Source organism: Podarcis erhardii (assembly GCF_964252035.2).
Source record: "Podarcis erhardii genome assembly, chromosome: 7".
Taxonomy (NCBI): Eukaryota; Metazoa; Chordata; class Lepidosauria; order Squamata; family Lacertidae; genus Podarcis; species Podarcis erhardii.
In genome coordinates, this window is record NC_138511.1 from 26,152,466 (window position 1) to 26,165,870 (window position 13,405).

Genomic DNA, 13,405 nt, shown 5'->3' on the forward strand with positions numbered 1-13,405 from the left:
CGGGCCCTAGAGAGGGGCTGCTAGACAGCCATTTAGCCTTTTCTCTTGCTCATAATGAAGAAAATCTTTTGCAAACAGCTGCACTGTGTATTGTCCAAAATATTGTCTCAAACCGTTATAGTCAACCAACAATTAATTCCTGTTTCCCTTAAACAAGCATTCCAAGTCTTTTTTTAAAAAAAGACTTGGAATTACAATCCCAGTTGTAAATAAAAGTCCATCTGTACTCATTTTTTTAAAAAAAGCAATTTAAGTTCTTAATGAGGTTTGGCATGAGGAACCAATTGTTGATATTAAGGAGGGAGAAGAAAAAACCCCCACACCAAACACCTCTGCAATCCACACACCATGATGAGAATCTCTTTGAAGTCCGAGTTCATACACCAGAGACTGTATCATTCTGCATTCCAGCTTCTTCGATCCAGGCTATGTCTATTTGTTCTTCAAATCTATTTATTTTCCCAAACAGATGTTCCTGGATATGGGAGTGACATCGGAGAGTGCCAGCCGTGACCGTGCTCTTTTTGACCCAGTGTCCTGCTGTTGTTTAGTCGTTTAGTCGTGTCCAACTCTTCGTGACCCCATGGACCAGAGCACGCCAGTGTCCTGCTAGCTGCACCTTAATGCGTGCCAGCAATCACAGACAATCTGCGGTCTTTAAGACAGTCCTCCCCTACCCTGGGGAGGCTGCAGGGCTAATTACCCCCATATCAGCCCTGAATTATCGGCACAGCTGGGGTCCATTCTTGTGGGAGTCAGCCATTTCCCATCACCGGAAACAGGAAGCCAAAAGAAAGTATTTTAAAACAATTGTTGTTAAGACATATCATTTGGAATCTGCTAGACAGAGCCAGACAGAGGACAATGGCAGGTGGGTGTCCTGTCACCCCAACATAAATCCAGGCTGTGTCCATGCTCAGATATACTTCATGTCAACATGAAGTTGCATTTATGTATGAGGAGCAGAGCCCATGATGTGAATATCCAGGGGCTTAGGTAGGAATGGGACTCGTGTCGGAAGCCTTGGAAATCTTGGGCCAGGAAGCACACACAAGTCCACCTTGGACTAGAGCTCCCACCATTCCTGACTATTGAGTCAAGCTGGGTAGGGATGTTTTGAGCTTCAGTCAACAAACACCCACGGTATGTAAAACTGAAGACCTTTACATGGAGCTGGATGGTTCGGTGGCTGGACTTGAAATTCCTGAATAGGGTACCACTAATTGTGCCAATCTAACCCATGAAATTGCTGTTGGTATTCTAATGGATATCACATCTACATGGAAGTCTGTGTTGTAATTGGTAATTGATGTGTTCATCAACCAACCTACAACCAGCTGTGTATAAATACCACTGGTGGAGTTAAACAGCAGCAAATGCTGACAGTTTAGGCGCAGTGTTTGCTTCTCACTCTTTGGAACGGAGAAATGGAGCTTCTTCAGAGCCTCCTGCTGTTGTTGATTGGAGTTATAGGGATTCCTTTCCTGTCTCTCCTCTCCTGGGCGATTTACTATGATCTTTCCAAGAGTGAAATTCCACCTGGATTTGACAGTCCATTAAAGCTTCGAGGTCTTCACTGTCTTACGATAATGGCATTCACTGCGGTAAGTTGGGGACTGAATGAGCCGTTAGTTGAGCCAGCAGGTCCTTCTTATGTTCTTATGGGAAAGGTGATTAAGAAATGTATTATTATTATTATTATTATTATTATTATTATTATTATTAGATTTAATAATACGTATCTGTTGGCACCAGGCAAAAACATTTCTATATCTTTTAAAGGTGTTATTGGTTTGCTTTGTTCTTGCTTTCATTGTGTATTTTGGGTTTTTATCTTAATTTTTTGCTGTGAACCACCCTGAGATCATTTCATAAAGGGCAGTATATTTAATTAATAATAATAATAGTTTATATATTTAGGTTATTCAAATACTGCTTAATCCAACATGCATAATGAATTCACTTGATGATGATGCGATGAAGATATTATCACATTCAACAAGGGCTTCCTTTCAGCCTATAGAAAGACACACATAGAGAGAAATAAATTATTCACACAAAGCCATGTTTTCTTTACAACATGGTTTCTTCAGCAATATTGCCTCATAGGCAAGCAAGGAGATTGTGGATTGTTTCTCCAAAGCTTAGCTTGTTTCCAAGCTTCTTTTGCCTCTGTACCTTGGCGGGTGTTTAGGTTGGGGTGACCAATTCTAAGCTGACCAATTGAAATTAATGGACTTGGCTAACATGTGCTCATTCATTTCCATGGGTCTACTTTAAATAGGACTTATTTGGATACCACCCCTTGTGAATAGGATGCAAATGTGGGCACTATTTTCATGAGACTTTTCTTTGCCCAACAGGGGAAGTGTCTTGAGCTGCTTGGTGTCTGCAGACAGGTTGCTGTTATCCGCTTCCTCATGAATTTCTGGAATCCAAGAGCGGATCCCAGCCTCTCTTCCAAAGATCTGCATTTCGACGGGGTGCCTGTGAGGGTTTATCAGCCCAAAACACCATCTGCTGGCCCAAGGAAAGGATTTGTGTTCTTCCATGGAGGTGCTGGGATGATTGGAAGCATCGGTAAGAGATTAAAACTGTGAGCCTATGAACACTTATCTAGTGGCAATTCCCACTGAACTCCATAAGCCAATGTAGAATCCTAGAAATGGTGTGAAACCTCTATTGTCAAACCTCCAGTCAAAGAGAGCCCGCTACCTCCCAAGCGAGGCGGTTCCCTCTCAAACAACTCTTACCATCAGAAAGGTGTTCCTAATGTTTAGTTGGAATCTCCTTTCTGGGTAGAAGTGCTTCAGATATCATTGGAAGAGAGGTTTACAGGGCTGAAATACAAGAGTGTTGGTGGAAGTTCCTGAAGAGACAAGGGGCAAACATGTGCTTTGGATTTGCTTATGTTAATTTATAGACATGGACCCACTTGTTGTCATGGCTTCCCAGATCCTACATCTCTATTTGTCAATGGTCAGGGATCTGGGGAGCTGCACTCCAGCAAACAGCCCTTGGGGGAGGGACAGATGCCCCCCACTGCTGATACCGACTCATTCCTTTTATAAATTTCACATAACACTTGATTTCATAGAACCTCAAAGAGGTTCACAAACATGTATATACAGTGGTACCTCAGAGGTCAGTTCTTAACCTGAAACTGTTCTTAACCTGAAGCACCACTTTAGCTAATGGGGACTCCCGCTGCTGCTGCACTGCCGGAGCACAATTTCTGTTCTCATCCTGAAGCAAAGGTCTTAACCTGAAGCACTATTTCTGGGTTAGCGGAGTCTGTAACCTGAAGCGTATGCAACCTGAAGCGTATGTAACCCGAGGTACCACTGTACAGTGGTACCTCGCAAGATGAAATTAATCCGTTCCGCGAGTCTCTTCGTCTTGCTGTTTTTTCGTCTTGCGAAGCACGGCTATTAGCGGCTTAGCGGCTATTAACGGTTTAGCGGCTGAGCAGCTTTAAGAAAAAGGAAACAAACTCACAAGAACTCGCAAGATGTTTCGTCTTGCGAAGCAAGCCCATAGGGAAATTCGTCTTGCGGAAGGACTTAAAAAATGGAAAACTCTTTCATTTTGCGCTTTTTTCGTCTTGCGAGGCATTCGTCTTGCGAGGTACCACTGTAATAGGTTGCTGTTCCTGATTGTTCTGCTTACCAACCCAGCCCTCTTCCCACCATACATAGGTCAACGTTCCGAAACCCGTAACCTGAAACTGGATCTCTGCCAGGTTTCCATCTCACAAAACCAATCACAATTTTACAAGTTGGCAGATAGTAGTGCCACTTTCAGAAACACAAAACAACAAACTTGTTATCAGAATTCCCCAAATCGCCTGCCATCATGCCCGAAATTTCCCCATGCAGGTGAGCAAAGTGCTGTTGCAGACAGGCTCTCTTTGTGGGCTTTCTGCTGACATCTGGTTGGCCTTGGGGAGAACACAAGGCTGGGCTGGCTGGGCCTTTGGCCTAATCCAGAATGGTTCTTGTTAGAGTTCAGAACTTAACTGGTTAAGTGTTCTGAGGTGTGCGTCACTTTCTGACGTCAGCTTTAGAAGCTAAGGAGGAGCTTGTTTCCTGTACTTTCTGTTCTCTCTGTGTTTTATGAGAGAGAGACATGGCTGAAAGAAGCCCCGGTCTTTGATGCTGAAATGTTTCAATAAAGAGCTGTAAATAGACGAACCTGTCTGTGTATGCTTGCATGGAGAAAAGGAGAAAAAGACAGCTTTGCGCCGCTGTATGCTACTCTGCTGAGCCGTGACTGAAGAGACAGCAGAATTGCGCAGCTAGAAGGAAGCGGCTGGATGCTGTAAACGGCTGATTGAGATCGTAAAACAATCAGTGGTCACGGCTAATCGATCGAGCTGGAAGATCGATATCTCCACAGTTCTTTCCTATCTCTCAAGGATAACGATATGAGTGGTTGAGAGAACTGGACTCACACCAGGTTTCATCTCGCAAGACCAATTGCAATGTAATATGTTGGCAATTAACAAGTCACATTCAGTAGCCTTCCATGGCAACAGCCTATGAAGCAGGAACTGCGGGAGGAAGGAAGGCTAGGATCAAGTTACACATGAAGAAATTGGGAGTCAGGAGACTGGTGACACAACCTCCTGCAAGAGCTTGGTATTGCTACAGACATTCATATTTGGGGGAATGGGGGCACCTGTAGCCCTCTAAGATCTTGCTTCCTTGAATACAACTCCCATGCTCCCTCACTTCAACGGCTAGACAGATTTCTTCTAAGGTGGAGATTTGGGAGATTCTTATAACAAGTTTGTTTTTCCTGTCTCTGAAAAGTGAAATATGTTTGCATATATGAATACAAACGATAACATGTTAATTAAATGAAAGCTTGCAACTCGTGGATCTGTGTGTAATGATCTCAGGCAGGCAAACAGCTCTGATAAGAATTAATGAGCCTCTGGAAGATTTATGTACGTTTATTTACAGTTTCTCCTGCTAACCTAGCAGTTTGAAAGCACGTCAAAGTGCAAGTAGATAAATAGGTACCGCTCAGGCGGGAAGGTAAACGGCGTTTCCGTGAGCTGCTCTGGTTCGCCAGAAGCAGCTTAGTCATGCTGGCCACATGACCCGGAAGCTGTCTGCAGAAAAACGCCAGCTCCCTCGGCCAATAAAGCAAGATGAGCGCCGCATCCCAAGAGTCGGCCACGACTGGACCTAATGGTCAGGGGTCCCTTTACCTTTACCTTTTTATTTACAGTTCAAAATCACAGAGCGTGCCAAATGCCTGTCATTCTCCAGTCTGAGTTTTCGTTTCTCAGATAGCACAAAGGGAGACCAGATCTGCTCTTTCCCCTTTCCCCCTTACTTAGCATTTTCACCTTCTCCTCCATCCTGCTGCGAGGAGAATTTGGGCATCCTCCCCCCTCGCTGTCTAGCGAAGATTCCTCTGAGAGCTCTACTCTAGTATCCTCTTCCAGGACACCCCCCCCCAACATTCTGAAGCCGCCAACTCCCTGCCTTTGTTACCCTTCCGGCATCATAAGACTGAGAAGGAAGGGGTGCTAAGTAAACCCACCCCTGCCTTGCCTGAGGCTGTAATGTCTCATTCTCAGAATCAGACCACTCCCAAGCGTCTCACCCTGCTGGATCCCCGACACCATGCCCCATATCTCTTAAGTTGAAGATTTGTTTGTGTCTGGGGAAGGGGGGGGTGGGAGGTTGTAATTTTGTTCAATTTGTTTTTATATGCGAACCTATTTAATCTGCAGTTTGGGAAGCAATTTGTGAAACCAAAGTCAGTCTCTGACGCTTACAATGCAGCTCTCTAGGAATGGGATGTTCACAATGCATAAAAAGGCTTATGTCAGTGAATATCGCATGTACCAATATTGTATGAAAGGGAAGATTACTTTGCAAAAATGGCAAGATTGGAGGCAGCAGTGCTTCTGCTTAGCAGTTGCTAGAAACCCTGGGCGGGTAGAGAACTGAAAGTAAGTGTGACATCCCTGCCTGTGACTCCTGGGAGTTGCAGTCTCACAGCATGTAGAGCAGGGGTAGGCAAACTAAGGCCTGTAGGCTGGATGCGGCCCAATCACCTTCTCAATCCAGTCCGTTGACGGTCTGGGAATCAGCGTGTTTTTACATGAGTAGAAGGTGTCCTTTTATTTAAAATGAATCTCTAGGTTATTTGTGGGGCATACCCACAAATTCATTCCATTCGTTCCTTCATAACCAATCATTCCATTCGTTCAGGTTGCTGACCCCTGATGTAGAGCAATGGAAGCCAAAGGTGTCATTCTTCGGGTTCTGCTGTGACTTATGTCCATGCATTTCAGTGGGTCTTCTGTGAATGCATCACCCCTGGGTTGTGAAACGCTTCCTTTCGTTAGGTATATTTTCCACATAATTGCTTCCCAATTTTGAATTTCCCTCCCAACTTGCTAGCATTCTACGAAGATGTCTGCAGCAAGATTGCCAAGGAGACTGATTCAGTGGTTGTGTCTGTTGGGTATGTAAAGACAACCCCATGGCCTTTCATAGGGAAAGTGTGTAGGGGCCCAGCATGCTGCTGTATTTCAGGCTGGCATCCCTTGCCATATTCCCTACAAGAGAAAGAGGCTCCCCACGAAAGCTGTCAATGTTCCACTCTGTGATTGAAAATCAGAGCTTCATGTGCTTAAGACATGAACACGCTCGCTTCCGTGGGGGGGGGGGACTATGAACTGGGCATAAGGCCTTGCACAGCACCCCTAACCAGGGCCTCCAGATCAGCCTCAACTGATCACCCAACCCAGATCCAGCCTGGAATCAATCCAGGAGTGGGGCTAATGTTCAGTTAGGGCTTTTAAACATATAATCAGGAAGAGACTGGGAAACGCCCCCTGCATCTAAACAGGAGGAGGCAGGAAAGTTGCAAGTGGCAAATGGTCTTCCACCAGCTGGATCCAATCCTGCAGGGTTCTTCTTCCCCAGTGTTCCCTACGCTCTTTTGCTAGCTGGTAAAGTCAGTTTTTTAAGGGCATAAGCCAGCTGACTTTCACCTGCATTGTATCTGCTATAACTGATCCAGCAGGCTCTTCTTGTAATCCTATGTGATCATGAATGTGTTTGGAAAAGATTCTGGAAGTTTACCTCTTTAATTCTGTTTTATTCTGCAGCTACCGCCTGTCTCCTGAGCATCTTCCTCCCGCTCAGTACAAGGACTGCCTTGCTGCTACCATACACTTAATTCAAAATGCAGCTTCCCATGGGGTGGATCCTTCCAAGATCATCGTTGGTGGGGACAGTGCGGGGGGCAATTATGCTTGTGTTGTTGCCCAGAAATTGGTGGAGAGAACAGACCTTCCAAAGCTACGGGCTCAAGTGCTCATCTATCCTTATACACAGGCTATGGACATCAACCTGCCTTCCTATCAGCAGAACAGTTCAATGCCCATCCTGTTCCGGGAAAGTTTTGTTTACTTTGGCCTGAAGTACTTTGGAAAGGACCCTTCTTTGACAGGGCAGGTCCTGAAGGGCTCTCATGTGCCAGATTCAGTGAGGCTGAAATATGGGAAGTGGTTGAGTCCAGACAACCTTCCAGAGAGATTTAAGGGGAGAGGCTACAAACAAGTCCCACTTGCTCCTTATGAACCTGAAGTCTATAGGCAATTATCAGAGACATTGGAACCTGATATTTCTTGCCTTTTTGCTGAGGACTCTGTCATCCAGAAGCTTCCTGAAACCCTAATTGTGAGCTGCGAGTACGATGTATTACGAGATGACTCACTGCTGTACAAGAAACGTCTGGTGGACCATGGAGTGAAAGTCAGCTGGTTCCATGCTGAGAACGGGTTTCATGGGATGATAAACTTCTTCAAAGGATGCATCTTTGCATTCCCCGCTGCAGTTGAATTAATGGTCAGCATCGTAGACTTTGTTAAAAACTTATGAGAGGAAATCTCTAAAGAGGGGAGAATATGCCAATGTCAGCTTCTGATAGTTTCTCATTTTTCCAATCATCTTTTCAGTTCTTTGCAATTCTGTAGAAATATGTGGTTCTTTGGGGCAGTGGGGAATTCCTCATGAAAATTCATCAGCAGTTTAATGTGAAATTTCCCTAAGAAACATGTTTACTTTGTATGGATTACTAGCAATTTGCTCTATTACATTGCATTTCTATATTATATTCACTAATATATGCATTTTATGAACATTTCTCTTCCATTTTCCCTTTAGTACACATTCGTTGGCTGGAGATCTGCACTGCTAATGCTGTTTTAGGCTGAATCAACAGAATTATAGTGTCCAGATCAAGAGAAGTAATACTTCCACTCCATTTTGCCTTGACCAGGAGAACTGTGTCCAGTTCTGGGTGCTACAATTTAATTAGGATAATTGATAAGCTGGAATTTGTGCAGAAGAAGGAGATTGGGCTGATCAAGGGTCTGGAAACCAAGGTGGTAGCAAAGACTACAAAAAACTCAGTAGAGGAAATTAGAATAAGATCTATGATTTGATGAACTTTTGAAGATTCCTCTGCTTAAAAAATATATCAAAGGAAAGCCCATTATTTCACATATTTTATCGATTCTGTCATTTGTATTGATGTAAACCTCCAAAAATGGGCCACCTTGGGTCACCAGAACTGTCTGGTGACTAGTAGCATGGCCTTATGCTGCCCAAAATGGCCGGCTGTGGGGTTGTCATGGAGCTGCCTAAGTATTTTGGCCCTCAATGCCTCTCCTGGTGCATACCGTGCCCCTTTGTAGTACAAGAGCCCTCCTTTTTCCTCAACCCCCCATTTCCCCCCTTTCCATCGCTGAGCTTCCTAATTTAGTCTGAGCAAACTCATCGTGTCTGGTGAGCCCAACCAGATTTTGCTCCCCTACCAGTGCTCCCTCACACGACCATCGGTCTTCTGGGAACATGGGCCTGGCCACAGGAGGTCCTTCCCATTCCATTTTCTGGAAAGTGCATCCGCCCTCACATTCCCCCCCCTCCAGGAACGTATTATATCTCAAAGTGATACTGTGAGAATGTCTGCGACCACTGGACCTGTCTCTGGTTGAGTACACGCACTGTCCGCCAGTATTCCAGGTTCTTGTGGTCCGTTCGGACCTGGATCTGGTGGTGCGCCCCAATCAAAAAGTGTCTCCACTGCCAAAAGGCCACATAATTGGCCAGCAATTCTTTGTCATAAACAGTGTAATGTTGCTCTGACTTGCTCAGTTTCCTGGAAAAAAACACACAATGTCTGCAGGCCTCCCCTGACCCTTGTTGCAACAGCACTGCTCCGATGGCCCGGTCTGAAGCATCTGTCTCCGCTCTCAGTGGCTTCCCAGGATCCACCTGCAGGAGCTGCTCCTCAGAGGCGAAAGCCTTCTTTAACCTTTCAAAGGACTGCTGCACTTCCTTGGTCCATGCAAACTTCTTCTTGCCGCTGAGACAATCCGTTATGGGTGCTGTCAAGTGAGCAAAGTTCTTGATGAACTTCCTGTAGAAGTTGCTGAAACCTAGGAACCTTTGCACATCCTTCTTTGTTTTGAGGCTCTTCCATTCCAGCACTGCTTTCACCTTCTCCGGGTCCATGGCCAGCCCCTTGTCTGACAGTCGGTACCCCAGGAACTCCACCTCTCGAGCATGGAATTGGCATTTCTCCAGCTTGACCTACAAATGATGCTTCTTCAATCTCTCTAGCACCTGCCTGACATCTTTCACGTGCTCTGCTTCATTTTCAGAGAAGATCAAAACGTCCTCCAAAAAGGCCACGTAATTCTTGTACAGCAGGGGCCCCAACACGTGGTGCATAAAGGCTTGAAAGCAGGTGGATCCCAATTGCAAATCCAAATGGCATGATGAGATACTCAAATGCCCTCAGCGGGGTGAACATGGTCGTCTTCCATTCGTCTCGCTCTCTCACTCTAATCAGATTGTACGCTCCCCTTAGGTCCAGTTTGGCAAAAAAAATTCCCCTGCCTCGCACGCGTCAAAACATTGTCAATTCTGGGCATGGCGAAGGCTACGGGTTCAGTTACCTTGTTCAAGAGGCGATAATCCACTACAAAGCGATGCTGATTCATCGTTTTCTTGTCCACAAAGAATACTGGGCTCCCCCCTACTGCCTTCTATTCCCTTATGAACCCCCTCTTTAAGTTCTTGTCAATAAACTGCTTCAACTCTTGCATCTCCTGGTCAGACATGGAAAACAACTTACCCACCGGCAACTGGGCCCCCGGAAGCAGGATGATTTGGCAGTGTAATGATTATAGGGGTTGCTCGTGCATAAGTTGTCGACAACCCTGGCTAGGTTGCCTGGTTAAACCTTTCCTGTCTGGACAGCTCTTCACCCCGTAGCTGTTCAGTCGCTAGCAGAATCCGTCAGTGGGCATTTTTTGAACTTCTTCCAGCATAGAAGCTCTTTGACGCCAAGTCTCCACCTACTCTCCCTGCGCGGAAGTCTTCTGCGCAGGGTGGGTGTGGGCAGTGGAGGACCCGTGCTCTCCCCGCTCGTCTCCGGCAAGGAGTCCTGGAGCCCACTTGCCGATTCCCCCATCTGCCCCCCTTTATCCCTGGTGTTACGCTGATTTCCTTCCCCAGCCGATGAGCTGCCCCTCTCCCTGCTGGGCCCTTCTCCTGCATCGCTTTTGAGCCTTGCCTCCGCCTCTGGCTCCGATGGCAGTTCCCTGACATCCACCTCCCCCCCAGGACCCCCACCACCCCCGGCCCAACCTTTTGATCCAACTTCGTCCCTTTCCTCGGCCGACGATGCAGGGAATCCCTGGAAGGAGCTGCCGCCATCCTCTGAGGATTCAAAACCCGCTTCCCACCTGCTCCGATCTCTTCCCACGGGGTGGGCCTCCCAGTCTGATTCTTCTCACTCTGACGCTTCTCCTCCCTCCTCTTCGGACGCAGGAAAACCCACAAAGTCGTCTTTGTCGTCTGTGGTTCCAAATTGCTCCTCCCAGAATCTTGCTAGTGGTTTTCGTTTATCTGGGAACAGGCTGTGGAACTCCTCCACAAGATACCCGTCATTGATTGCCTCCGCGGGAACCCACGTGTTTTCTGACCTGGGTTCTCCCTCCCAAGCTACCAAGTACTCCACCTTGCGCCCTCGCCACCTTGAATTGAGTATTTCCGTGGCCTGGTTGTGGTGTTCCCTCTCCTCTACCTGTGGGTGTGTGGTGACATCTCCCTCCCGCCTCGGGAATTTCCGCCCCTCCCTGTACGGTGAGAGTAGGGACCTATGGAACACCGGGTGTATTTTCATGCTGTCAGGAAACTTGAGCTTGAATGCCACTGGGTTCACCTGCTGTGTTACCTCAAAAGGTCCCAGCCGCCTCGGCTGCAACTTCTTGCACCCTCCCTTAAAGGGTAACCCTTGGGTTGACAACCACACCCGGTCTCCCACCCGTATGGCTTCCCCCTCCCGACGGTGCTTGTCTGCCTGCCTCTTGTAAATTTCCTTGGCCCGCTCCAAGTTCATCTTGAGTTGCTGGTGCAAGGCCTCCATTTCTTCCACAAACTGCTCTGCTGCAGGTACACTCCATCCTTCCTCCCCCCTCCCCAGGAAGGCCCTGGGGTGACACCCATAACTGGCCATGAACGGGCTCATTCCCGTGGACACATGTTCTGCGTTATTGTACGCAAATTCAACCAGCGCTAGTTTCTCTACCCAATCGTTCTGTCTCTCGCTGACGTAGCAGCGTAGGTATTGCTGGAGTATACTGTTCGCTCTTTCTGCTTGCCCGTTGGTTTCCGGGTGTCTCGCTGTTGAGAAGCCCACCTCGACCTGCAGCAAGCTCATGAGCTTCCTCCAGAAACAGGAAGTAAATTGTTTCCTGCGATCTGAGATGACCCTCGAGGGAGCCCCATGCAGCCGGAAGATGTGATCCACAAACAACCTGGCTGTTTCCTCTGCCGTCACCGCATGTGAGCAAGCTATGAAATGGCACATTTTTGTCAGTAGATCAACTACTACCATGACTGCTGACTTCCCCTTGACTTTGGCAAATCTGTCATAAAATCAATGGACACCACCTCCCAGGGTCTTCCCGGCGTGGGTAAGGGTTCCAGTAACCCTGCGGGGGCAGCTCTCTCCCCCTTTGCCTTCTGGCAGCAGTCGCACCCCCATACATATTCCCTTACCCTTGGCCACCAGAACTGCCTGGTGACAAGCAGCATGGTCTTGTGCTGACCAAAGTGCCCCGCTGTTGGGTTGTCGTGGAGTTGTTTGAGCACCCTTCCCCTCAAGTCCTCCCCCGGTACGTACAGCGCCCCCTTATAGTACAGTAGCCCTTCCTTTTCCTCAAACTCTCCATGGTTTTCCCTTCCTTCCCGGAGTTCCCTGATTTTAGTTTGAGCGAACTCGTCGTTTCTAGTAAGCCCGGCCAGTTCTCGTTCCCCAACCAACACTCCCCCCCACACCCATCGGTTCTCAGGGAACACGTGTCGTACTTCTGGCGGTCCCTCTCCTTCCATCTGCTCTAACGTTTTCCTCTCCCGGCACATACCGGATCTGAAAGGAAAACTTGGAGAACTCCTGTGCCCATTGAATCTGTCTCTGGTTGAGTACTCGCGCAGTCCTCCAGTATTCCAAGTTCTTGTGATCCGTACAAAGCTGGATCTTGTGCTGCACCCCTATTAGCAGATGCCTCCATCGGCGAAACGCTGCATAGATTGCAAGCAGTTCACGGTCATACACCATGTAGTTTTGCTCCGACTTGCTCAGCTTCCTCGAGAAAAAGGTGCACGGCTTCCAGCCCTGCTGGGCCCCTGGCTGCAAAAGTACCACTCCGATGGCTCAGTCGGATGCGTCAGTCTCCAGCCTCATGGGCTTCTCCAGATCCACGTGCAGGAGCTGCTCTTCCGAAGCAAACACCTTCTTCAGTCTTTCAAAGGATTGCTGGGCCCTTTCTGTCCAGACGAACTTCTTTTTGCTACTGAGACAATCTGTGATGGGCACTGTCAAGTGGGCGAAGTTATTGATGAACTTCCTGTAGAAGTTGCTGAACCCTAGGAACCTCTGCACGTCCTTCCGGGTTTTGGGGGCCTTCCATTCCAGTACCGCCTGCACCTTGCTGGGGTCCATAGCTAGGCCCTTGTCTGACAACTTGTACCCCAGAAACTTGACCTCTCTTGCATGAAATTGGCATTTTTCCAGCTTGACCCACAATTGGTGCTTCTGCAGTCTTTTTAGCACTTCCCTGACGTCTCTGACATGTTGCTTCTCATTGTCAGAATAGATTAAGATGTCGTCCAAGAAGGCCACACAGTTCTTGTACAGCAAGGACCCCAACACGTGGTGCATGAATGCTTGAAAGCAGGCGGAGCCCAACTGTAATCCAAATGGCATAACTAAGTACTCAAAGGCCCCCAGGGGGGTGAACATGGTGGTTTTCCATTCGTCCCCCTCCCTCATCCTAATCAAATTGTACGCTCCCCTG

General features: G+C 47.5%; 2 protein-coding genes across 2 annotated transcripts in view; both read left to right on the plus strand.

The window, feature by feature from the left end:
- LOC309346882 (arylacetamide deacetylase-like 3) overlaps positions 1–13,405 on the plus strand; it is a 76,474-nt gene that overhangs the window by 21,554 nt on the left and 41,515 nt on the right. The gene's annotated exons all lie outside the window — the stretch shown is intronic.
- LOC309346885 (arylacetamide deacetylase-like 4) lies at positions 1,021–7,925 on the plus strand. Its single transcript, XM_081871203.1, has 4 exons — positions 1,021–1,604; positions 2,364–2,580; positions 6,426–6,489; positions 7,139–7,925. Exons 1-4 carry the CDS (start codon positions 1,428–1,430, stop codon positions 7,911–7,913), a joined length of 1,233 nt encoding a protein of 410 aa, XP_081727329.1. The 5' UTR covers positions 1,021–1,427; the 3' UTR covers positions 7,914–7,925.